Raw genomic sequence first — 26,985 nt, 5'->3', positions numbered from 1 at the left:
CGAGGCAAACTGTGCAGACCGGACCCCACATGGGCAGCGCCGTCCTGCACGTTCAGGCTGTCAGAGCGAGCCCGCGGCCAGCTGAGCCCACGCTGCCCTGCGGATGGAAGACAGACAGGTAGGTGGGGAGCTGAAAAAGCAAGCTTCTGGCGCCTGTGAACATGGCTTGTGTTCTGAGCACAGCCTCCCTCAGCACTGTCCGTGCGCCCCTCTCCTGGGAGTAGCATTCCTCTGCCAGGCATGGCCCCATGGACAGGCTCACCCCAGGCGGCCTGAGCATGGACGCTAAGCAGCAGGAGTGTAAGCTGCCAGCCCTGAGCTGTTGTATTTGCAGGGGACGAATCCCTGAGCTCTTTCAAAGCCCTGTTCACCAGGAGGGAAGCAGGAGGAATGCTCTGCACCCCCAGCCTGCTGCCCCCCACCCCAACTTCCCACCGAGACCGTCTGGGTATTTTTTTTTTTTTTTAAGATTTATTTATTGAGAGAGAGAGAGAGAGAGCACACAAGCAGGAGGGACAGAGGGAGAGGGAAAGAGAATCTCAAGCAGGTTCTATGCTGAGCAGGGAGCCTGACGTGGGGATTAATCTCAGGACCCTGAGATCATGACCTGAGCTGAAACCAAGAGTCGGACGCTTAACTGACTGCGCCCCCCCAGGCGCCCCAGCAGACCGGCTTTGCATCCAGATTCTGGGGGCTCCATCGGCTGCAAGAACTGGTTGTTTCATCTCCCGCATGGCTCCTGAGACCTCTGGCTTCTCAGCCTGGCATGTCCTCTGACTGCCCCACGGCTGACTCCCCCAGATGCCCTGTCACTTGTGAGCATAAGTGGCTTCGTCACTTTGAGATCTGACCCCCACCTGCTCCTCATCTGTTCAGGAGGGTCATTCCCACCAGGTCTCCGTGAAAGGCCTGGGGCTGGTTCCCTTTGACTCTCCATGAGGGGCAGCTTGCCCATGGAAGGTGGAGGCTAGGCCTGCGGGGAGTGGGGCTCCTGTCAAGGGAGATAGAGGAGTTTCTGCTCAGTTTTGCTTGTGAAGCTTAGGGAGTGAATGGATTTTTTTGTTCAGCCAAACTGAAGCGGTCTGACTTTGGGGGAAGTAAGTAGAATGTAGACTGTAAGGCCAAGTGAGGCTGGAAGGAGGATGGTGGGACTGGGTGGGGGATGGGGAATGCAGGTAAGGCTGGGAGGGGGATGGTGGGGCCTGGTGGGGGGCTGGTGGCCAGAAAGAACGCAGAGCAGGGGGAGGCCCACCTGCCCCTTCACTTTCTCTGGCTGTTGAGGCTAGACCTCTAGGGCCTTCTGTGTTGGGCCACATCCACATCTGACTTACTATTGTGCTCATACGTTCTTTCTCTTAAAGAGCGACCCAGACTGCAGGGCCCATCCCACCCCGGCTCTGCGCCTGGCGGGGGGTGAGGGGTACAGGAGTCCTGCGGGGGCTGCTACCCCCCCACCACCAGCAACCAGATAAAAAAGCTGCGGTAGGTGCCAGCTAAAGGCAGGGCCCAAGGTGGGGACCTTTGCAGGTAAGAAGAGAGTGGAGGGCAACCGGGCTTGTCTACTGACATGAGGGAGGACTTCTCCTCCTCTCCCTCCCTCCCTGTCCCTCCCCTTCCCTTTCTCCAGGGTTAGAGACCCAGGAGGCCAGCTGTTCCACACAGGCCTCCTATCCCATGAGCTGCTCCCTGCATGGATTAGAGACCCAAGTCATGGCTTTGGCTAACCAGCAAGTTGTTTTCCCCTGTTCCTCCAGTCAGCATTCCCTGTTTGCACTCTCAATACTGTGACATTTGGGAAGTGGGCTTGGCTGGGCTCCTCAGCTCTGTGCCCTGGGCAGATGGGGGCAGTTCGGGAGGACCTGCTCCAGCAGAGCCGTGGAAGCACCCAGCTCCGATTTCGCCAGTCCAGGGATCCGCTGTGGGGCCCAGGCCCTATTTTGAGACACAGCTCCCGAGGAGGTTAGCCAGTGTCATATTTTCAAAGGAGAATTCAAGGCACCCAGCGCCCAGCTCTTGGGCCAGAAAACACCCATATCGACACAGACTGACCCTTGGCCTCTATTTCTGCGAGTGTTCTCATGCCTTCATTCCTCTCTGCTATTTTTGCTGAAGGTGTCTTTGGTAATAGATTAATGTCAGCCTAAATAAAGTGCCATTTCCATGTATTTTAGGCAGTAAAAGTTCTGTTTGTTAATGGGCAGAGATAAGATCGCAAGGTGATTACGGTCGGAAGCAGTGAATACGTGTTTTTGCTGTTTTTATAGCATTTCTGAGTGTGTCTGCTCTCAGGAGCATGCCCATTTTAACGAAGTCGGGAAAACCCAGGCCCAGAAATCAGACCTTCCCTAGCAGACATCAAGCGACTGGGTATCGCCTGGAAGGGCCTTTCTCTGAACTGTGAGTTTGTGAGTTTGTGTCCTTGGGGGAAGGGAGTCAGGTTCATTTCCCTGAGAAATGCTCAGAGCTCCGTTCTCTTCTAATCAGTTACTGGCTCTGTGGAAACCTGGCTGGTCAGATTCCCCTGCTCTTCAGTTATTTACAGAAGTAAATAGAAACAGGACCGGCTTATCAGCAGGCAGCAGGGTGCCTTTCAGACTGTGTGGCATCCTTTCTAAATTCTTGTTCTGCCGTTTTTATCTTCGAATTCCCATTCGGTTTCATTCTTTTTTTTTTTTCACACTTTGCGAGAAGGAACTTAATACAGTCCTAGTCCTTTTTTTTCCCCCTGAAGGAAAGAAACAACAAAAAACACTCCTGTGCATTTTGCTGAAAGCAAACCCATAGCCCTGTGCTTTCCTCGTGTCCCGAGTTTGGCATCTCTTGTGTGTGTGACGGGAGGCTTGTTGATATTTTTTGCCCCTTGCCAGTTCCGTTAGTGAATCAGGAGGAAAGCTGTAGGATTTGCCATAGGCCTCTTGAGCCAAAAGTCAATGCTAACAGGCCAGTGTGATTTCTTGGGGGGTGATGTGAAACCAAGGATTTTCTGTCATTTCAGATAAGTAGCCCCAAAATGTGCTTAAACCAGAAAAATAAAAAACCCTCACTTTAATGAATGCTTGCCAACTTTCATTCTGGCATATTCCAGAACTTAATTGCTGTCTGTATTTATTTTCCCTGATGTCTCTTCTATAATAGAGGTGCCAGCCATTTCCATAGTGATGTGTAGAAATATATTCTTGGTCATTTCCATAATTTTCTATTCTTTAATGTCTTGATTGGTGGACTCACACACAGGTTCCCTGGTGGTTCTGTGGAATATGCTTACTAATGGCCACATGGCCCAGGAAGAAATTTGCCAGTGTTGAGGAGAACGTCCTAAAAATTTCTGATTGTTCCTTTCTTCAGGAATATGAATGGGCCATGCCGCCAGCTCTCAGTTTCGGGGTGCGCGGGGGGCGCTGGTCTTCTGCATGGCTCAGCTCTCCTGGTGCTCAACATGACTGCTGACCCAGCTCCCCCAGAACCACAGCCGGGAAGCTCCTGGGAAATTCCCGAGTCTTCCCTCCCCTCTTAGTCTTCCAGAGAAGGAGGAAAGGGAGAACACAGATCTGTGCTCTTCCCTGCTAGTCTCTCTTCTTATCTTTTTTGGGCCATTTCCATTTCTGACCATTCTGGAATGGTGGTGAGATGGAGAAGAACAGAGCACTTACGGAATGAGTGTTGAGTCTTTGCTGTTTCTCCTGACAGTAAGGGAAGGAGCCAGCACTTGTCCTTTGTGGGTGCTTCCTGTCCTTTCTGTCCCTGGTGCAGCAGGTGCCCCCACACTGGGTCCTCTTGTGGGGTTCCTGACTCATGTGCACCCACAGGTCAGTCTGGCCCCTGCCCGGGCCCCGCTCCGACCCCAGGGACGAGGTTCAGGTTCCTTCGAAGGTCTCTTGAGTCTGCTGAGGTCTGCAGTGTCCTCCTGCCTTAGGAACTCAACGTTTTTGATCGTCAACCAGTGGGCCTATAGGGTGCCCACTGCTGACCCTCTCTGTCACCCAGCTAACATGGGCAGTCCCAGCGAGCCTCCCTCCGAAACTAGTTAGGCAGGAAACGCATCAGTTTCTGTTCCTGAACTTCCATCAGCCCCAGGGGCCCACGTCATGTGTCCTGCAATACTGCCTCCAGTTCAGCCCATTCCTGATATGGTTCTGCAGGAGGTCCCCGGCTGATGGGGCGAGGACAGAGAAGCACCAGGGACAGGGCACTATGATGTCCCCACTAGCCTGACATACTGGCCACAGAGACCTCTCGTCTTCTCCTTACTGTGCTAGAGAAGGGGTGGGCAGCAGGTAGGGATCCCTCCAGGCAAAGACTTGCTGGGACACTTCTAGCATTGAGAGCATGGGATTCTCAGCTTTGTGTCTTCACAGATGTGTGAGAATAGGCTGGTCACATTCCCCACTGTGTCACGGTCATTTCTAGCTGAGGGCTCAGATGACAGGCACTGTCTGTGGATCCAAGAAGAGTGAGATCACTTAACCTTGACATGATCCCGTGGAGAAGGCATGGGTATTATCCCCATTGCACGGAGGAGGAAGTGGAGGCTGCACGCGGTTGATGGAATTGTGCAGGGTCTTTGCTGCTTGGCGGTGGTGGCTGAGATGTGATGAAGGGTTCACAGATGGATTGACAGTGGAAGGTGGAATAGAGGGGAGAGAGTCCCTCCTGTGTGCAGAGTGCCAAGGTTCTGGTCACTGTAGCTGGGAGATGTGGGGCAAGGCAGAAACAGCATTGGGATAGAGCATCTCAGGAAGGCAAGTTTGGAATTAGCGCAGTGGGCAATGGGGAGCACGGTGGTTGGATGGAGTTGTCCTTGAGGATGAGTCTTCCAGGCCTGTGGAGATGGAGACTCAGAAGGGGGTGTGGCAGGAGACAAAGGAGAGTCTGTGAGAGTCTGCTGTAATGGTCCAGCAGAGAGAAGACCATAGCCTGAGTACAGGTGGGGCAGGGAGGGTGGGAAGGAGGAGATGGGGTGGAGCCTGGCAGAACTAACTTGGCACAGACATTGGAGGAGGGGAAGAGGAGGGGGAAGCAGAGAGGGAAGGGGAGTAGGAGGAGATGAAGGCCAGTTGAAAGCCTTCGGGAATAGTGGAGCCCCCTACTGAAAGGAGAGGCAGCAAGCAGCTTTACACAGAGGAGCTCTTCGTTGGGCTTGTAATGGCCTATAAGCCAGCGGACTTACACGGTCTCTGGGGTTGTGGGAGGGAGGTGGTGGCCGGTGCGGGTGTGGCCTCTGTGCAGTGAAGCTGTCATCTAACCAGGGGACAGCTGGGGGGCAGCACAACCCATGCCTCCTACAGGGAGGTGAAGGAGCTTGACCAGATCTCTGGAGGCTGCCAGCCAAGGAAACGGGTAGCTCAGGTGACACAGAGCAGACTGCAGGGATCCAAGGGGGAAAGGTGTTGTCCTGGCCACCAGATCCCCTCATCCTCGGGCCCTCTGTGCCTTCACTGGGACCCCAGGACCTTGGCTCTGTTGAGAACCGGAGCACGCCGGGCTCCTAGGCATGTCTGCCTGCACACATTATCTGTTGGCAGCATTGTTTGTAATCCTGGGACAGTGGTATTTGGTAGAAACCAAATATGGGTTTCGAGCTTGAAAAACTATACTGCTGCAAGACTGGCTGCCAGAAAACAATGAGTGTCTTGTCACATGGTTATTTTGGAGGGAAGAAAAGAAAAATAAACACTCTTCAAGAAAAGAAGGTGCTAAATTGTGCCTTTAGACGGCAGGAATTGCTTTCTACAAGTTCAGCAAATGCTTGGTTGCACGAGGTGGGCAGCAACGTGAAAGGTCGAACTCGGCTCTTGAATAATAATCAGATTTTTCTCCCCCAAGTGAACTCCTGTGTTGCCCAGTCTGAGAAGGTGGGGTGCGCTTTGTAAGAAAGAAGCAGGTTGCCGCCAGGCATCCTCTTTATGGAGGAGGAGTAGCTCCTCCGTTTAACATTTTATTTTCCAAGGTTAAAATGTCTGTGACTTTGACCAAGTAAACGAAGGCATCTTGTGAGTTTGGTCGCTGGTGGTGCACGCAGCAGGGAGCGTCTCAGCGAGTGCAGTCACCCGTGTGCAGGCTGGCGTGGGAGGAAGCCCTGCATCGGGTGGCACCTTTATTAATAAATCACTAAGCTGGGTCTGATCAGAGGCCTCTGCTTGTTCTCCCTGCATTGCTTCCTCTCTGCCCTCCCAACCCAGGGAAGTTCCTTCATGTCCTGGGACTGCCTTGGCCCAGCCTACAGACCCCTCTACTCTCCTTGTAGGGGGACAAAGCCAGCTGCTCCAGGCGGGGGCAGGGAACGGCTTGGGATGTGTGCAAACATCGGGTGGTTTGGCAATCAGTAAGTCTTCTCTGATCTATTTCATTTCATTTGGTAAGAATGTTCCAACCTCAGGAAAGGAGCACTGCCTATTATTTGGAAGGAGAGATCCTTTTGCTGTACCGTTCGACAATGCAGTAACTCTTGTTTTATCTGATAGCTGGAGCAGGGGCCATTCTGCTCAGCTTCATGGTGGAGCATTTGCCGATGGTTAAACGATCCACACTTACAGACTTTCTTAACTGCCCAGGAGTTGGGTAATGCAGTGGGACCCAGCTCTCCTGTGTTCCTCTTTGAACATTTACTTGATGTGTGCACAGATACCAGCGTTCCCACCTCTGCAGGCCCGAGTGTAGAGTTTGGTGAGTGTTATGGATATCTTTTGTCATTATGTCTCTGAGAATCCTATCAAGAAAGCTAATCTTTTCATGTTGAATTACTGAAAGCTTCCCCAAACCTGGGTCACAGCAGTGTTATAATGTTGTGAGTAGGGTTTCTCAGTCGGTTTTGAATGCATTTGTTGCATAAATGAGCCTTTTGGGGGAACCTTGAGGGCGCTTCTAGTCTACCCTCATAGCAACAGGAGGCTGGCTTTTGGGAGGTTTTTTTGTCCCCAACAATAAACCTGCTAATAACAAAAAATATATATACTTGTAACAGCTACCAGTCCTTGAGCACTGCCTACATAGCAGAGCAGCACGAGAAACATTTAATTATTACATTAACTGCATCAGATGAAGGTTGAAAGTGCTCTCTGGTCAGCTCTAGGGCAGAGTGAGGCTTACAAGTGACAGTAACCTGCCCACACGAGGTCGCTTGATGGAACTCACACAGTTTGGCAATATCTTTGCTAGATCTGAACTTAACGTCTTTCTGGCTGCAGAGAGTGTCACGGGGGCTGGTAGATACTTCACAGCTGTAAAACTGTGTTCTGGGGCAGACTTCTGAAATATTGCCCCAAAATGAGGTGTTTTCCTGGAGACAGCCATTGCCCCCTGGTTTACTGGAACGGTGTGGCGTTACTGTCTTCATTTGTAAGCTGCAGCTTAGAGGTGGCCTCTTACTTTGAGAGTTTCATAAATATATGTCTTTCAGCCCGTATTACTGATCTGCATCTCCTGGTGAATGTTCCTCTTGTGTTAGGTTTTATTTTGAAAGACAGAGCTGGCAGGGAAAAGCATCTGGGGGACCTTCATCATTTTTCCTTTATTAGAAGGAATTGTTGTCTTAGAGGGAACGTTGCCTTGATCCTGGGACGTGCCCAACTGTGAGGAAAAATATCACAGGGGTTCTAACCCGGGGTCCCCAATCACTCCCGGTGGTCTGTGGAGCTCGTGTGCACGTGAAGGTGCATCTTGCCTGGAGGGAGGGCGAATAGCCCTCATCAGATCCTCTAAGGAATCCCCGACCCTGGAGGCATTGAGAATCCTGAGGGCTGACCCGGGGGCTGTCCCAGCTCTAGACATCAGCCCCGGACAGGTCCTTCCCTTTCCCCTTGACTCTGCTATTTCTCTGTTCCCTGAGGGTGCTGAACATGGTACCTGTGATTTGTGGGATCCATAAGGAACCTGAAGCCCCAAATGAAATTCTTGGAGGCTCTATCTCTACTTAGAAACAAGACTTGTCCAGACCCCACATCGCGGCAGACGGCCTTTGTCTACGACTATGCCAGAAACTTCACCAAAGGGTTGCTTCCTGACCTTCCCCTCTCATCAGGGCTGCCCCCGCAGGGTGCCAATGTTCTAGCACAGGGCATAGCATCTAGACATCTCAGCATCAACCTGCCAGATATCCCTGGGGGTTTGCTTTCAGGAAATAACAGAGGGGCAGCAGCGCCTCATGGCCTGAGTAGCCTCTAAGATTCACCTGGCATTCCAGTATTTCCAGCGGTGGGGCCCTGAGGAAGTTACTCACCCTGCGGCATCCTCAGTCATCCCGTATGTGAAATAGGGAGGATCTACCTGCCATGTGAGGTTGCTGTGAGAAGCAAGCACACACAGAGTACTTGGCTGGCTCATAAGTGTTCAGAAACTGGGAGCTAAAAACTGGCTGAATATTGTCCTTAGAGCCATGAAAGCCAGTTCCTGACTATTGGGTGGTTGGGGGCTCCCTAACCAGCCTTGGGTGCCTGTGTGCTGTCCTCGAGGCACCTGGATATTTACCTTGTCTTTGTTTTTGGCAAACTTGGCCAATGGCATGACAGCTGAATCCCAGCAGCGAGAACTCACTCACTCATATAGCCAGTAGCTGCTGGGTGATTATGTTTGCTGATGAGCAGGAAAGTCTTGACCCCTGTTCCCTTGGAGTGTCTAGATTCATGGCTGGTCCTTAACAGCCCAACAAAGACCTGTGAGTGCAGATTGGGAGAAGCACTAGAGAAGGAACCAGCAAGACCCAGATGGAGAATAATGGGGCCTCGTTAGGAATTGGAGGATGGCCTTTCTGGGAGTGCATGTGTCAGTTTGAGTCATGGCAGGCGGAGAGGAGTCAAGGACAGGAAAGATCATCCCCAGCACGGAGAACAGGCTGTGAATCCTCAACAAGGGAGAGCTTGCTTATTCTAGGTATGGGGGAGGGTGTGCGGTTGGGACTTGGAGAGGGGCAGGGCTGAAGCTGGGGGGAAGGCTTGGGACTTCGAGGCCGTGCCAAGATGCCATACTTTATCATAAGACTGAAGCAAAGCGCTGAAGGGACTTGATGTAGAGTGAGCCTGAATACAGACTTTCTCAGCAGGAAGCGAGGGTGAGACGTGGGACAGAGCCTGTGGACATCAGGTGGGGACGAGGGGATTTTGTCTAATGATCCTACTTCTCATGGGGATTCCATCTAAGCCACTCCAGAGCCCTCTGGAATAGCCCTTTCTGAATCCCAGTTGAAAGGCAAGTCCCTTTGGTAGCAGTGTCCCTCCCTGTCCCTTGCTCTTGGCCTGGGTGGAAAGGGAGGACACACTTCCACACTCAGCACTGTTGCTATATTATTGAGAATAGTTTTGAAGACCATTTTCCCACCCTGTTTGCCTCTACGGTATTCTTCCCCCTCATTTCTAACACCCAAATTAGTTTATTCCTAGCACCGGCTATTGGGATTGGATGTCTTTCTGCCACTTTGTTCTGGAATTGTATTGTCCCTGGAAGGATAAATGGAAGGACATTGTTGCTTCCAGCAGAAGGGCCTCCGTTTGCCTGGACTCCATGTACTAAGCACTTGATATGCTTAAACTTTCATTGAATTTCTTTAGAAAATTGTATCTTGCAGAAGGGAAACTCTACCCACTAGATAAAACACATTTACAAAAGAAAACCAGTTAATTTCCTTGGTCATGCCAACCCTATTGAAGACTCTTACAGAGCATGACCCTGAAGTATAGGGTGACCTATTCTGAAATCCAAGTCTCAGGGTGTGGTTTCTGAGTGGGCAGAGTAGATGGGGAGTCACAGGGAAAGGGACTGGCGCCCAAGGAGCAGTGCCAGGGGCCTGACGGACACTGTGTGATCTGGTTGGCCACACAGGTGACACCAGCACCTCTCTGCGCAGGACGGGAAGGGAGAGAGAGAATCCTGCTTCTCTCCATAATATGAGCTCTGAGAGGAACACCTAGGTCTGGTCAGAGCTGAGCATCCATCCCTCATGAGGGTGTGTCCCAAAAGGCTCTAGAATGTTCTTGGAATCTCAGCTGTCTCTGTGACTGTGCCCCAAGGACCAGGTGATCCTCTTCTTTGTGAAGGTCTAACTCTCTTCTCGAAGATAGATAATGGCCCACCCAGTCTGAGGTCAGACGGGCTGCCAGGATTCAGGGAGTGGAGAGAAGGCTCAGGCAGGGCGGGCAATGTACACCCCTTCCTTAGAAGATGCTAGGGTGGAAGGGCCTTCTCTCCAGCCACACGATCATCTTTTGAGACTCAGTATGGCCTGGTCACTCCTGGCCATCAGTGGAGTGACGGCCGTCCCGCCTGACCCCCTCCTATTCAGCCCGTCCAGTTGGAGATGATATAAAATAGTGTGGATGAGCAACAGCAAACACCTGGTGAATCCTGGGGCTCCGGGCTGCCTACCTGTCTCAGAACTGGCAGTGTGGTGACCCATTTTATTTTTAAATATTTTATTGTATTTTATTATTTTATTGAAGTATAGTGACACACAATGTTATATTAGTTTCATTTTACAACATAGTGATTAGACAACTGTATACATTACTCAGTGCTCACCACAGTAAGTGTGGTCACCATCTGTCACCGTACGATGTTATGACAGTACTGTTGACTGTATTCCCTGTGCTCTACTTGCCATCCCTCTGACTTATTCATTTCATAACTGGAAGTGTGTACCTTTCACTCCACTTTACCTGTTTGGCCCATCCCCCACCCTCCTCCCCTCTGGCATCCACCACTTTGTTCTCTGCGTCTGTTTCTGTTTTTCTTTGTTCATTTCCTTTGTTTGTTTAGATTGCACATATAAATGAAACCATCTGATATTTGTCTTTGTCTGACTTATTTTACTTAGCCTTATACCCTCTAGATCCATCCATGTTGCAATTGGTAAGATCTTATTCTTTTTTATGGCTAAGTAATATTCTGTTGTTTGTATATATGTGTGTATATATATCGTGCATGTGTATATATACTGTGTATGTGTATATATATATTGTGTGTATACACATACACAATGTATATATAGCTTCTTTATCCATTCATCTATCAGCAGGTACTTGAATTGTTTCCATATCTTGGCTATTGTAAACAATGCTGCAGTAAACATAGGGGTGCAGATATATTTTGAATTAGTGTTTCATTTTCTTTGGGCAAACACCCAGCAGTGGAATTACTAGAGAGAGCTATGGCACTATTTTTTTTTTTTTAAGTTGGAGGACAATGTTTATCTTAGAAGGGAGAGTGATGACATATGAAAAATACCACTTAGCATTAGTTGGAGAAATTCACGTAAAAATCATTCCCCAACCCCCAACCCCTTGGTACTCAATGCTGTGTCTCCCTCTGAGGTAAGGCTGTGCCACTGTCCCATGGCTTAAAACAAAGCAAAACAAAAAAACCTTCGATAAGAGGAAGACCCAATCCTACACAACCCCCACTTGCATGTTTGAAGGAGTCGCAGGGCTCTGCCCTGCAGTCAGACTGCTCCTTCTCCTTCATGTGTAAGAAGACTGCTGAAGATGAGCCCCAGCATCATGGAGAAGGTGCTGGCACAGTGGGGCTAGGCCGAGGGGATGATGTGCTCATACTGCATGTGCTGGAGTGGCCTCACAGACACCTGAGTGCAAGAGTGTAAGTGTGTGTAGCCTAGCCAGTTGTAATAGATTTTTCAACCATACACGTCAGGCAACTTGAACTAGATGCTGTATTTGCCACCTAGTGACTACTAGTTGCCAGTAAAAATCTTTCTATTTTTAATTTTTTGATGAATCTCCATACTGTTTTCCAGAGCGGCTGCACCAATTTGCATTCCCACCAACAGTGCACGAGGGCTCCCCTTTCTCCACATCCTCTCCAACACGTATTATTTCTTTTCTTCTTGATTTTAGCCATTCTGACAGGTGTGAGATGATATCTCATTGTAGTTTTGATTTGCATTTCCCTGATGATGAGTGATGTTGAGCCTCTTTTCATGTGTCTGTTGGCCGTCTGGATGTCTTCTTTGGAATAGTATGTGTTCAGGTCCTCTGCCCAATTTTTGATGGGATTGTTTGTTTTCTTGGCATTGAGTTGTATAAATCCTTTATATATTCTGAAAATGAGCCCCTTATCGGATGTATCATTTGCAAATATCTTCTCCCATTCTGTAGGTTGCTTTTCATTTTGCTGATGGTTTCCTTTGCTGTGGAAGAGCTTTTTATTGTGATGATGTCTCAATAGTTTATTTTTGCTTTTGTTTCCCTTGCCTAAGGAGACATATCCAGAAAAATATTCCTAAGGCCGATGTCCAAGAGATTACTGCCTGTGTTTTCTTTTAGCGGGTTCATGGTTTCAAGTTTCACATTTAGGTCTTTAATCCATTTTGAGTTTATTTTTGCATATGGTATAAGAAAGTGGTCTCTTACTCTGCTTTCCCAAACAATGATTGTGACCGCTTTTATTCAATTAAATGTATTACAGTTTTCTTAAATACCTACAAGCATGAAGCTAGGTAAGTATGCTCCTTTTACAACTGTAAAATGAAAACAGATTATACAAATCACATGAAATAAAGCACAAAAGTCACATTAACAAAGTTGTTAGTTGTTAGTCACTAATACTTCTTATGAACTTGAGTGCTAGCCAGTGTCTGTGCTCATAGCATCATTACATCGGATCATCATGGCAATCTTACAGGGTGGTTCCTGTTTTCCAGATGAGGAAACTGAGGCACATGGCTCTGTCAGTTGCTGAGAGCATACAGCTAGTGAGCAGAAGAGCCAGGCTTTGATCTGAGGCTGTCTGCCACATACCCATGTGGCCCTCACTCTGAATCACGACCTTCCATTGGCTTTCTGTGGCGCTGACACTTGACTGAGATCGCCAGCATTCAGTCTGACATGTAAAAAGTTAGATATTTGTAGGTCAGTTTCTTACTCTGCACATTAATCTCTTTACTTTAAGACAATGACTATCATTTACATCAATGCCATCTGCACTGTGGTTCCTTTTTTTTTTTTTTTTTAAGATTTATTTACTTATTTGAGAGAGAGAGAGCACGGCGCAGGAGGGGCAGAGGAAGAGAGAATCTGAAGCAGACTCTGCACTGAGCGTGGAGCCTGATGCGGGGCTCAATCTCATGACCCTGAGATCACGACCTGAGCCAAAACCAAGAGTCAGAGTCTCAACCAACTGAGCCACCCAGGCGCCCCTGTGGTTGCTTCTTAATGCAGATAACAAGATCCCATGGATTGACGGACCTGTTTGATAATGCATGTGAACCCAATATGGAAAAGTAGTTAAATCAAATATTCGTATTTGCCTGTTTAACACCACATGGCTAATGGAAAGGGCAGGACCTTCTCACCACATTCTCGGGCAACAGAGAGCAAGCATGCTCAGTCCCGCAGCACTGCAGGACATTGTTCAGTCTCTGCTTTAGGCATGGTCCCAACCCCACCCAACACGGGTACTGAACGGTGTGGCAGTGAGTACAATGCAGATGATCCCGTGTGGAAGCTCCTAATTACAAAAATAAAATAAATATAAATTATATATATATATATATATATATATATATATATATATATATATATATATATATATAAATGATTGCACATGTTAGAAAAAATCTTTTAGCCTTTAGGTTAAACGACTCCATTTGTAGATCTTTAGGGATTGGTAAACTCTGGTTTAAAGAAAAATGTGTTTTAGAGATGAGGTTTCTTGCCTAAAAGTTTTACTTAAGAATTCTATAATTATTTTAGAGCACTGTTTTAAAAAACTAAACAGGCACGCTCAAGCACATTGTAACTTGACGAAATGTCCATGCTGCCCAGGTGCACCTTTTTGCCGTAAATGAGCTTCGCATCTTCCCAAGTCTGTTTAGATTTCTCCATGAGTCAGAGATGCTCTTTGGGCCCAAGAGAGTATGTAAAGACGGGAGACCTGTTCTGAGCAGTACTCCTTGCCAGGTCCTGAGCCAGTCACCATACATCTGTCACCTGGTTCAGTCTGCACGGAAACTCAAGCCCAGGCCTCGTGGGCAGAGAGCCCAGAGAGTTTGCGAGCCCCACGCTACGCCCACACTTTGTGCGTCTTTAGTGCCTTCCGCCGGGAAAGCAGAGGCTTATGCAGCTAGCATTTCCGAGGCTGCTGTGAACCCAAGTGGGCAACTCTGAAACCAGCACCATCAGGGTCATGAAATTCGATTGTTTCTGCTAGAATGCAGGGCACAAGCACTTGAGAGGCACTTGACTGGGCTCTGTCATCCTCACAGGGCACTGACTGGAGTCCTAGCCAGGTGAGTAGGGGGCTACAGGGCCCCTGCGATCTTGGGAAAGCACACATCCACGTCCACCCACTCCACACGACTTGGAGCCCTCGTCCCCATCTCTCCTAGCTTGGCCCACCAAGACCGCTGGGCAAAATGGAAATACAGTGTCCACCCCAAGACTCCAGTTGAGGCTGCTGGGTGGGCAGGGGTTATAGCTGCCCACATGCCTGTCGTCCTGGCCTGGCAGGTCCCATTGCAACTGTCTGAACACCTCACCTTCCAGGGCTTTCCATCGGGAGGGCTGGCACTCTCAGCCAGGCTCCTTTCTCTCTAGCTTCTCATGCCAGACCCACTGCATCTGCCCCCAGTTGGAGCACACGCTGTTCTAGAATGCACTCTCACTCCCCCCAGCGCGGCTCACGTAGAGCTTTCTGCCCGATTCTTTCTAACTCGGTCCCTCTCCTGTTGCTCCTGCGACCATGTGTCTCTCCTTTGGATTTAATGGTCCGCTGCCTTGAACTGCCCTGGCTCGTGAGCTTGCCTTCCAGAGCGGTTAGGATGAGCGCGTGCGTGAGTGCACGTGTGCTTTTGTGCGTGTGCACATGTTCCTTGAGAGCAGGCACGGTCTTGCTCAGTGTGGTTCTAGGAAATGAGCAAGGCCCTCCATGATCCAGTCCACGCTTAGCCCCCTGCCTCCCTCTGACGTCCTTGCTGGGAACAGTCTCACTCTCACCCTGTCCTTGTGACCTCCGACTGACTTTCTATATCAGGGCTCGCAGGTCACGTCCCGAACCCAGCCTAAATCGAGTCCTTTGTAATCCTTGAATAGCACGGCCTGTCCTTCGTTCTTGCTGTATTTACCTGTGCTATCCCCTGGAAATACCAGTCTGCCCTTGGAGACCGTGAGCTTGCGGAGGACAACTTAGATCTGTTATCGTTGGTCTTGGAATGGTTCTGGGACATGGTGGGGCCGACCATGTTTGTTTAGTAGATGACTATCTTCTCAGGCACACTTGGCTCTGGCTCACAGGACGAGTTAAGTAAGTGTGCAAAATAATGTTCCATGACATCATCATTAACGTCCTGTTAGAAATGTGCCCCTTTCTCCGATGCTTCCTCCCAACTCCTGGAGTCACCCAGAGTGTGAAGAATGTGGAGTCGGATTCGGGAGGTCTGGGGCGAGGCCCGGAGCCTGCACATTGCCTCAGCTGCCTGGGACTCTCCTCGGACTCCCTACCCGCCTCCGGGCTGCTCCCTCCTTGGGGATGAGGCAGAGGCCTTGTCCAGCTGCCGGCAGGAGAGACCAGACTGACACTGGCAGCGAAGTGACCCTGAGAACCAAGGCGGCTCGTTTCTAACTCTCAGAATCTTTTAGGAGGAAGCCAGCTTCCTGCTTTGGAAGAATCTTGGGCCGAGTGGCAACTCCCTTCTGCCTGCGGGGAGAACAGACCCAGTTAGCCAGAGCTTTCTTCGCCGTGGATCCTAAGCGGCAGGAGTGGGGTGTGCCTGGTTTCTCTTTGAAATTCCCTTTAGGCAGATACTGTTCACCCTGCTTCCTGCCAGGGCAGCCGCTGGGAAATGCGCATCAATCAGGCAGGCATGTCACGCAGGTGAGCCGGCATCAGCATGACCATTGACTTCAGTGTCCGCTGGTCTTGGACACTGAGAAAGTGTTTGAGGAACAGGAAAAAAAAAAAAAAACAAAAAAAACATAAAGCAGAGTTCCCTTTGGACTCTGCTCCCGGGGAAGTTCGAGTAGAGAACTGTGGGGATTTTCCCTTTGCAGCCTGCAAGCCCTGCCTGCCTTGGGCTCCTCCAGCCTGGCTGGGCGCCTGTGGGTTAGGTTTTAATTCAGCTGCTGGACTCCAGCCCTGGAATTTGCACTCACTGGGCCCAGGTGGTGCCAGACGAGCAACCCAGGGCGTCCTAGATGGCCTCGTGTTGAGGGCGCAGAGCTCAGCGTTCTGCTGAGTGTAGGCGAGCTCTGGGAAGAAAACGCCGGCTGGTGGCGTCCCCACTGACGCGGGAGCTAGCAAGCACTGCCCTGAAATTTAGACAGGAACTATGTGATGGTTTGAAGTGAAAACCGTCTGGCATTCTGACTAATGACCTTTGCAATGCCAGAGATGTTTTTGTACATATGATTTTGTTTTACAGTTTCTGCTGGGGCACACCCAGTCTTGTACCTAGAGGGAGCCCCGGGGCGGGTGGTTCACACTCAGTGACTCAGTCCCTGAGGCACGGGGGACCAGCCCTGCTTCTCCTGACGGTGTGAAGGAAGGCAGGTTCCCCAGGTGGGTCACCCGCCCGGGGTGTGCCCAGGAGGGGCCCTGCCCTTTTACCTGCCCATGTGCTCCTTAGTGTCCGGTAGACCCGACTCCATGGCACCTGCACGGACCTTTCCGGAAGGGAGCCACCAGCCTGGCAGTGCGATGACTTTTGAGGACCGAGTGAAGATGACCGGGTCCGTGGGGACAGCAGCAGTCCTTCCCAGGTGGAGGAAGCCGGTGGCGCTGTGACCGGGTTACGTGGGGACAGTGCTCACTTTCAGAGGAGCTTGGGGTGTCTGTCCGCCTGGGCAGCTTCTGCTCTCAAACTGGCACACAGTCACGTCCTCGAAAAGACAAGCCAGAACCCAGGTACTGTGGGTGCCCCTTGGGTGGAGGAGGATTCCAGAGGGAGGCAGAGGCGACCCTGTCACTGCCCCTCATGCACAGCGAAGCTTAATCCAGCAACCTGCCCCCACCGTGTGGCCCTCCCCTGGGGGATGCAACCTTATCCATACCCTTTGCTCTGAGGGGCCCTGGGCCTCCCTCCACGGTTGGCAGGTTGTGCATTCGCCTTCTCTTCCCCCAGCATGCTCAGCAAGAGAAACTCCTTCTGTGCCGGGGAGCAAGGGGTGGGGGCTGAGGGGTCCCCAGGAAGGAGCCCGGTGGGGGACAGAAGACAGCCCTGACAGTAAGACTGCCTTACACGCTGTAACTGTAAAACTACCAGGATGAACGTCTAATCTTATTAGGATGAAATTACTGTGATTCAGCTGTGATCGAACACACATAACACGAAACTGACTCTGCTAACCATTTCTCAGCGTGTGGTCGGTAGTGTTCGTGTATTCACTTTGTCCTGCAGCTTGTCGCCCAGACGCTTCAACTTGCAAAACTGAAACTCTGCTCGACAAAATCTCTGTTAAACCCGTTATACAAAACCTCTCCTTCCCACCCGCCCCCCAGCCCCTGGTGCCCTCCATTCCACGGTCGGTCCCTCTGAGTCTGGCTGCTGTAGGAACCTCACGTAAGGGGCATCACACTGTATTTGTCTTTTTGTCTCTGGCTGTCCTCGAGTTTCCTCCGTGTCGTAGCGTGCCTCAGAATTTGTTTCCTTTTTAAGGCTGGAGAATATTCCAGAATGTGTACTTACCACATTTTGCTTATTCATCAGTGATGGGTGCTTAGGTCGCTTCTGCCTTTTGACTGTTGTCAATAATGCTGCCGTGAACCTGGGGAGATCTTTTCAAGTCTCTGCTTTCAGTTCTTTGGGGTAGAGACAGACGTGTATTGTTTTATTGGGCTTGGCTTGTTGCACTGAACAGATGCTGCATTTTTTATCACTGTTCGGTGTGTGGCAGCCCGGCATCGAGAAGTCTATCGGTGCCATTTTTCCAACAGCATCTGCTCACACTGTGTCCCTGTGTCACATCTTGGTAATTCTCACAATATTTATAATTTCTCATTATTATTATATTTGTCCGGGTGATCTGTGATCAGTGATCTTCGGCGTTGCTTTTGTAATTGTTTGGGGCGCCACAAACTGTGCCCGTAGAAGACGGTGAACTTCATTGATAAATGTGGTGTGTGTTCTAACTGCTTCACAGACCACTGTCCCTCGTCTCTCTCCCTCTCCTGGGGCGCCCCTATTCCCCGAGACAAAACAGTGTTGAAATGAGGCCAGTTAATAACCCTACAATGGCTTCTATGTGTTCAAGTGAAAGGAAGAGCCACATGTCTCTCAATTTTCACCAAAAGCTAGAAATCATTAACCTCAGTGAGGAAGGCATGTCGAAAGCCAAGACAGGCTGAAAGCAAGAGCTCTTGTGACAACCAGTGAGCCAAGTTGTGAACACAGAGGAACAGTTCTTGAAGGAAATTCAGAGCGCTATTCCAGCGAACACACAAAAGATAAGAAAGCAAAACAGCCTTATTGCTGATGTGGAGGAAGTTTTAAAGGTCTCGAAAGAAGATCAAAGCAGCGACAACATTCCCTTAAGCCAAAGCCCAATCCAGAGCAAGGCCCTGACTCTTCAGTTCTATGAAAGCTGACAGGTGGGGAAGCTGCAGACGAAAAAGTCTGAGGTTAGCAGAGGTTGGTTCGTGAGGTTTAAGGAAAGAAGCATCTCAAGATGGAGCAGCAGGGGCTGGTGGAGAAGCTGCAACAAGTCAACCAGAAGATCTGGCAGAGGGAATTAGTGGAGGTGCTAAATGGATTTCCAGTGTAGATGAAATAGCCCTCTATTGGAGACTGATGCCATCTAGGACTCTATAGCTAGAGAAAAGTCAGTGTCTGGCTTCAAAGGACCAGCTGATTCTCTGGTTAGGGGCTAATACAGCTGGTGACGTGAAGTTGAAGCCGGTGCTCATTTGCTGTTCCAAAAATCCTAAGGCCCTTAAAATTTGTGCTGAGTCCACTCTACCTGCGCTCTATAAATAGAATCATAAAGCCTGGCTGATGGCACGTCTGTTTACAACATGTTTTACTGGATCTTTTAACCCCACTACTGAGACCTGCAGAAAAAAGGGTTCCTTTCAAAATATGACTGCTCGTTGGCAATGCACCTGCTTTCCCGAGAGCTCTGATGGAGACATACGATGAAATTAATGTTGTTCTCATGCCTGCTACACAACATCCATTCCATACCCCATGGATCAAGCAGTAATTTTGACTTTCAAGTGTTATTATTTAAGAAATACATTCCGTAAGGTTCTAGTTGCCCTAGATAGTGATTCCTCTGCTGCATCTGGGCAAAGTGAATTGAAAACCTTCTGGAAAGGATTCACCACTCCTCTAGATGCCGTTAGGAAATTCGTGATTCATGGGAAGAGATCAAAACATCAACATGAGCAGGAGTTTGGAGGAAGTTGATTCCAACCGTCATGGATGACTTTGTAAGGTTCAAGACATTACTGGTGGAAGAAACTGAAGATGTAGTAGAAACAGCAAGAGAACTAGAACCAGAAGTGGAGGCTGAAGATGGGACTGATTTTCTGCTTCTCATGATCAAACTTTAATGGAAAGTGTTGCTTCTTATGGATGAGTAAAGACAGTGGTTTCATGAGATGGAATCTACTCCTGGTGGAGACCCCGTGAAGATTGTTGGCGTGACAACAAGGTCTAGAATATTATAGATATAGATAAAGCAGCAGTGGTGGGGTTCGAGAGGATTGACTCCAGTTTTGGAAGAAGTTCTGTGGGTAAATATCAAACAGCATCACATGCTAGGGAGAAATCATTCATGAAAGCAAGAGCCAGTTGGTGTACCAAAGTTCATTGTTGTCTTAGCTTAAGCAATGGCCACGGCCACGCCATCCTTCAGCCACCACCACCCTGATCAGTCAGCAGCCGCCAGCATTGAGGCAGACCCTCCACCAGCAAAAAAATGACTTCCTGATAGCTCAGATGATGGCTAGCATTTCTTAGCAATAAAATTTTTTTATTTTTTTAGAAAAAGTTAGAAAGCAGTGGAGGGGCAGAGGGAGAGAGAATCTCAAGCAGACTCTCTGATGAGCACACAGCCTGACATGAGGCTGGATCTCATGACCTGAGCGAAATCAAGAGTTGGATGCTTAAACTGAGTCACCCAGGCGCCCCACAGTGTTTTTAAATTAAGGTGCGCACATTGTACTTTTAGGCGTAATACTATTGCACACATAAACGCTGTAGTGTAGTATAAACATAACTTTTATATGTACTGGGAAACCATAAAAAAATTCATTTGACTGGTTTTATTGTGATAGCTGCTGCATTGTGCTGCTCTGGAACCAAACCTGCACTGTCGCCAAGGTATTCCCAGACCCAGAAGAGTAAGAATTATGGGGTTCTGTTTTTTGCTTTTTTTTTTTTTTTTTTGAGGAACCTCCATACTGTTTTCCATAGTGGTTGCACCCCTTTGCATTCATGCCAGCAGAGCACAAGGGTCCCAATTTCTCCATATCTTGCCGTTTCTTTCTTTTTTTTTTTTTGATAGCGGCCATCCTAATCCTAATTATAATATAATAGCAGTAGTTTGGGGTTCATATTTTTCCATGAGTTAGTATACAAGAATTGGAAGTGTCCTCTGGCCCAGCCCTAGTGTCCCCAAAGGTGCTGAAATCCAGAAAAAAGAGACCCATGCACAGTGGCTCAGATCCTGATGGCCCACATGCAGGATGATGTCTGAGACTGAGATCCACCAGCCAGCCGAGACTAAAAGAAAGCCCAGGTCAGGCCGAGTGGTGACCACTGTGCCTCCACTCGCCCCTCCACTCTCTCCCCACTGCAGACATGCCACCTGCAGACACACGGATCCCGCTGGAGGGCTTGTTGGTGGCTGGCACTGCAGCTGTGCTTGGTTCCGGGTGGGGACCTCGGTAGCATTCAGAGAGTAGGTATCCTCAGTCGATGCAGGGGCTCCTCTCCCCTGCCTGCACTTGCCTCCACTTGGAAACGTCACTGTCATCTCAGACCCAGGCAGTCAAAAGCCAACTGGTCATCGCCTCCCAGAGCATGTCCTCTGTTGGCCTGCTTTGAACCTTGCACTGGAGTCGAGGCTAGAACCCCAAACATCGTGGGGTCCTCCTTCTGCTCTCGTGGACCCATCAGTCCTCCTCCCATGGTGGCTCTGTCCGTGCACCCTCCCCATGGGCTACCCCCCCCACTCATTCAGTCCCTATGTTCCCCAGAACTGTTCGTGCTCACTGGTCTGGCTTTCTCCATCAGTGCTCCCCCCATGTGCCCTCCAGCAGTTTCTCCTGCATTGGCTCTCAGAACATCTGGGATGCCCCCTAACTATGGATTATTTAGCTCCTTGGCACACTTCCCGACCAGACCCTATTTCCTGCAGCGTCCGGGCCTCTCCCTTGAACAAAACAGACATGAAACAACCTTCTGCTTCCCTCCCCTTTCTCAGCAACCTTGAAAAAGGTAATCCCCAAGTATTTTTGGGACACTATTATTCGGAACCACCTGCACACGGGTCCCCCAACCAGCAAAATTAGAGCAGATCTTCTCCCTTAGTTTACAAGGATTCAAATGAGACAAAGTAGTCAGAGAAACCACAGCACTCCGGTGCATTGAGTAGATGCAGTCCATGATGCTGTCTTCTCCTAGGATGTGCATTACCATTTTGTTTTTCTCTTCTCCCCATGTACTTTTCCCCAGCTAGGACTTTTTCCCTCCCTTCCTCTCCTTCTCTCACATCTCCAAATTCTGGCCATTCTCCAGACTGCTCAGGGCATCTGTGCAGATTTCTTCAGGATCATTCTTGCCTCAAGCTTTTCTAAGTCTGCTCTGTGTCTTGTAGGCTGAGACCCTCTATGGTTTTCACCTTCGCCAGCATCATCGTCATCAGTAGGTGTTTGTAAATACCTGTAGATATGAAGGGAAGCACACTAAATATGGAGAATATAAACAGCCTTAATTAAGCATCTACGGTTGGGGCGCCTGGGTGGCTCAGTCAGTTAAGTGTCTGATTTCAGCTTAGGTCATGATCTCAGGGTCCTGGGATCAAGTCCCACATAGGGCTCCCTGCTCACTGGGGAGCCTGCTTCTCCCTCTCCCTCTGCCCCTCCCCCTGCTTGTACATTCACTCTCTCTCTCTCTCAAATAGATAAATAAATTCTTTAAAAAAAATAAAGCATCTGCTGTCTTCAGAGATGTTAAATAAAGTTGAAGACACGAGCACCAGGATTGCTGCATAGGGAGGTCGACAGCAGCGGGAGCGGGTGTGTGTGTCCATGACTCGGGCTGGCGTGGAGCGACTCTCTCCCCTGGGGTCCGTGTGCTCACGGACACACACCACTTCTGAAGTGGGGCCTTGACTCTGTCTATACCTCGGGCACCATTTTTGGTGTGGATGGAAATTTCTCACGTGCGCTCCTCAAAATATGCAGATATTATTCTGTGAAAAATAAAAACACAAAGTCACAAGTTTCTCAACATATATGTTTGTAATCTGTCCATTGCTTTCGTCCAATGACACGGAAATTGCAGCTAAACCCCTGCCATGCTGATGTTAAGGAGGCTGTGTTCTGGAGAAACGCTGCGACCGTTAGCATGACCGGCTCTCGGGTAATGCAGATTCAGTTGGTCCGTGCTGGGCCTTCGGCACTTGGTAAACTTTCCACGTGCTTCCTGAGCACAGCCAGGAGGGGACCACCCATCTCAGCCTTGTGTCCTTGGGCCCAGAGCATCCAGAGGCTTCTCAGAAGACGTGGTTTTGAGCTGTGTTTTCAAGAGAGCAAAGCATACAGGCAGGGTGTACGATGTGGCAGAGGCAAGGGCGTGAGTGTGGGTTTTCCAGGAACAGGGAACATTAGACCCACTGTCAGGCGAGTGGGGGAGGAATAGAGGTGGGTTCAGGATGGAGGGTCGGGGAAAGCCACGACTTTCAGGCCGTGCCAGTGCTTTGGGTATTAGCTACAGCCCTACAGGGGACAGGTATGTGATAGCACTGAGTCGCGGAGTCCAAATGGAAACACGCACCCGGTTTTTGCTATGGAGGAGTTCAGGGCTTTACTGGATCTCTCTCTCTATTTTTTTCAGAAAGAGCCAGAAATTCATTTTGTTGCGTGAGATGTTCCAGTGTTTTCAGTGTTGGCTAACTTCAGTGTGCATGCATGCTCAGGCACACGCACACCCATGCACACACGCACAGAGGCATGCGTGCACACACGCAGGCATGCACACGCACATGCATGCACACATGCACAAATGCGCATGCACACGTCACACTGTGCCGGACAGAAAGCTTCCCTGGGTGCCCTGGCAGCCTGCAGTGCTGGAGCCCTTGCACAGTGGTGGGGTCAGAGTGCACCCTGCAGAGTAAGGTGTGAGAAGACACACAGCCCCTGTGGTTAGTGCTCATCTCCTGTGTGTGGAGTGAGGGAATCCTGGGGGGAAACAGGATGCACCGGTGGAGGCTAGACGGTAGGAGAACACTGCATTTGTGAGATGTCGGTGATGAGAGCTGGAGCAGGTGGCTAGCTGGGGAGATTGTTCATGTGGGAAAAGTTAGGGGGACTGGCAATTTCTTCTCCCTCTCTCCCCGCCTCTGCTCCCGTGCTGGTGCTGGCTGAAAGAATAAATGCCTCAGCAGCTACTTCCTGTTTGACTCAGAAGGAGTTCAAGCCAGGTTTATTAGTATCCAGGGATAAACAGAGAGCTCCATGGGCAAATGTGTTCATTTCCCCAAAATGATCAAAGTAAACACTCCCTCCCCCCGCCCCATGAAAGCACCTTTGGGAGGTAACATGAATAGCAGGTGGGCTGCTGGGAGCCTGAGCAACCTGCCCGAGACCCCAGATTGACTAATGGAGGACTCTGTAACCTACTTCTCCATGTCTCGACTTCCCCATCTGTAAAATGGATGACATCCATTTTTCCTAATAGGCTGGAGAATGCGATGCTTAACATCTTTCAGGTTTGATGTTAGCTCTGCTGCCTTCTAGTCTTACCAGGATGTGCCCATACTCCTTGCCTATAAAGGAGGAATGACGGTAGGACCTCCTCAGAGTGTCATAGGGAGGGTAGATGAATTCATAATGTACAGCCCTTCCACTTACACATATGTGCCGACTACTTCGTTTTCATTTCTGTAAGTTAAAAAGGAAGAAAGTATGGAAGGGATAAGAATAAGTAATGAATGATATAAATTATGACACAGATGTAAGGTTTTTACCAAGAAAAAAGGGAATTAATTTATGTCTACGTATTGCAGTCGTGGAGGAGACTGGACTGTCTCTCCGAAGCTTTGTGTTAATCAGAGACATGAATGGCAGGGGCTTGTGGCCTTCTCTGAATCCCATTTGCTGTTTCCCCCAATTTTAAGCAACCTCTTTTGTTTTACAAGTCATGCATATCTAGGTGATCTTGCAGAAAAATTGGGAAATGCATAAAGGTGAAAATATCAAAATGTCTTACTACACATAACCTGGGGATTCTTTAGTGCGTCTTTCGAGACTGTTCATGATCCATTGCTACAATGAATAATTCTCTTAGAAATTGAGTTTTCTAAAATAATATTTGTTTCCTAAAAAAAACTGAATCAGGTATTTTGGCACATCAAATTATATACTTTTAGAGTGTATGTAACTAGTACCAGTATAACATTGTTTGAAGTACCATAGTTGATTGAAGTTGTCTCTTATTGACCTGCAGTTCGATTATTTTGTTTGCCATTGGAAATTATGTTGTACTGAGTACCTTTGAACCTCCCACAGGGCAATAATTGGGGGATTATTTCTTTGGGACCAATTTCTAGAAATGGAATTACCGTGCCTGATACTTTGGGCCAGAGTGCCCCCCAAGAAGATTACTCTGCAGGAGAATTTAAGCTTGTTAGATCACCAGAGCATGGCAGGAGGTGGGAGGGCGAGGTGGGCGGGAGCGGCCCCTGGGAGTCGGGCACGTCTGCTCTCCATCCCTGCTCCAACGCCAATAACCATGGGCCTTCAGGGGAGCTACGAATCTCTTGGACATGCAATTTTCTCAGCTGCCAAATAGTTTGAGCATTGAATGAGGTGAACTTCCTAAGGTTATTATTAGCAGAGGCCCTGGTGCTGATAAAAGATAGCTATTATAAAATACCTAGGGCCTCTGTAAAATAAGGCCCTTATAGACACATAAATGTGTCTATATGTGTGTGTATATATATGTATATATATATATATGTATGTATATACATATACACACACACACACACACACACAGACATACACATGCGTATGCATACACGTAGCCATAGACCTACCTGTATATAAAATAAAATACACATATCAAGTAAGGTTATTTGCCTTCCTGAATATTCTGGAGGAGACAAGAATTTCTCAAAATGTTCATGATCCTCAGAGTGGGTGACTCGCTGTCATGTGTTTATAAATCTCCTGCAAAGTGAACCGAGAATTCAAAGCATAGCTGGAAATAAGGTGACGATATTATCACTCGTATCCCTCACTGCCCAGCAGCCACCTGCATGCACGGTGGCCTGTGGGTGGACGTTGGTGGGATGAACTTTCTGGTAATTTAGTACATCCTGATGCTGTCCTAACACGTCCCCAACACCACAGCTCTGTGGATTCCAGGTCCTCAGTTGGTCACAGTCGTGGATCCAGAGCTGGGGCAGGGATCGAAGCTGGAGTGAGGCAGACCACTGGTGAAGTCCATGTTAACTTGGTGTGATTTTTACCCACTCAGTGGCTCAGAAAGGGCTGGTCCACGCAAACTCCACTGCACCAACCCACTCCTCTATCTGTACAAATCATGACCGTGCCACTCCCTGGTGGCGAGCCCATTTTTCGTCTGATCCTTTCTTCTCCAGCATGCTTCTTCTGTTTTTCTTAATTGTCCCCTTTCTGTTAGTGTTGAAGGGTGTGCCAATATATCGATTTTATAAAGGTCATGTACCTCCGAAGGCTTTTCTGAGGAGGGAGAAGTACCTATAAAAATAGTTTGTCGTGAGAGGAAGTCCCGGAAAGCCACTGGATGCTCATGGGTGATGGTATTAAGCTCATAGTCGGAAGCTGTTGCTCATTCAGTCCTTCTGTGCTGTCCCTGTTTAAGGAGGAAGATGAAGGCTCGCGCCCCCCCTCCTCCTGGAAAGCCCGCCACGCCGAATGTGCACAGTGGGCAGAAGCCTCCCGGGGACGTGTCCCCCGGCCCTCCACAGAACCTAGTGCACATGAAGGAGAACTTGAGGAACAGCACGGTGGCCGTCACCGTGGTTCTGCCCAGCGGGCTGGAGAAGAAGAGCGTGGTCAATGGCAGGTAAGGGTCCTGGCGCGTCGGGGAGGGGTCACTGCCATCCAGTCTCGGGTCCAAGGAGAACCGAAAAGTGGATCATGCTGGGTTACGCTCGCTTCCTCGTCAGGTCAGACCTGGAGCTCGGGGGTACAGAGCTGGGTCTAGGTGACAATCCGAAGTGGCTCACCTGCACGACTGTTGACTAGGTGGCCCCTCCCCGGCTCGCCGTCATCCCGAGGGAGCAAGGAATGCACAGCTCAGTCCTGGTAGAGGGTGAACTCAGAGGAGGGGGGTCACAGGCCTGTATGCATCTCCAAACAGGTGGCCAGCCCCAGAGTCTGCACCAGCATTCTTGGCACTGCAGTTGACCCTTCCCCTGTCCACTGACAGGCTGGCCACAGAGGTGTAGACAGTCAGCAATCAGTTTTCCAAATGCAGCTTCCAGTGCACGCCTACACTGATGGCTAAAACCCAACCCAACCAGTATCCAGACTGGAGATGCCCACCAGAATCCCTTCCCGGGAATGCGCCTGAGATCAAGGTCACGTGCCCCTTCCTCTTCCCACGGCAGCCACACCGGAAACATTGGCAAAGCCTCCTGGGATCACAGTACTGAGAATTTTATTACCAATAGAATTTCTGATTTTTTTTCAAAATACTCATCACGTAACTTTGTGCTACGACTATTGTTCCTGATAACTCGATCTATAAGAACACATTTTCAGGAGTCACAGGAAACAAAAAAGTAAATCTCACCATTTATACAGTTTTTATGATAGAGTATGATGGAG

At 49.4% G+C, this 26,985-nt stretch overlaps 1 protein-coding gene across 1 annotated transcript in view; it reads left to right on the top strand.

The window, feature by feature from the left end:
• Positions 1 to 26,985, top strand: part of COBL (cordon-bleu WH2 repeat protein) — a 264,114-nt gene that overhangs the window by 75,599 nt on the left and 161,530 nt on the right. The window contains exons 2-3 of the mRNA XM_087860644.1: positions 2,265 to 2,397; positions 26,015 to 26,218. Coding sequence (XP_087716770.1) covers positions 2,265 to 2,397; positions 26,015 to 26,218 — 337 coding nt within the window. The remainder of the gene's footprint in view (positions 1 to 2,264; positions 2,398 to 26,014; positions 26,219 to 26,985) is intronic.

Source organism: Ursus americanus, chromosome 3, assembly GCF_024610735.1.
Source record: "Ursus americanus isolate L20-20 chromosome 3, mUrsAme1.1.p, whole genome shotgun sequence".
NCBI lineage: Eukaryota > Metazoa > Chordata > Mammalia > Carnivora > Ursidae > Ursus > Ursus americanus.
The sequence above is the reverse complement of the archived record's forward strand: the minus strand, read 5'-3'. Positions and strand labels throughout refer to the sequence as shown.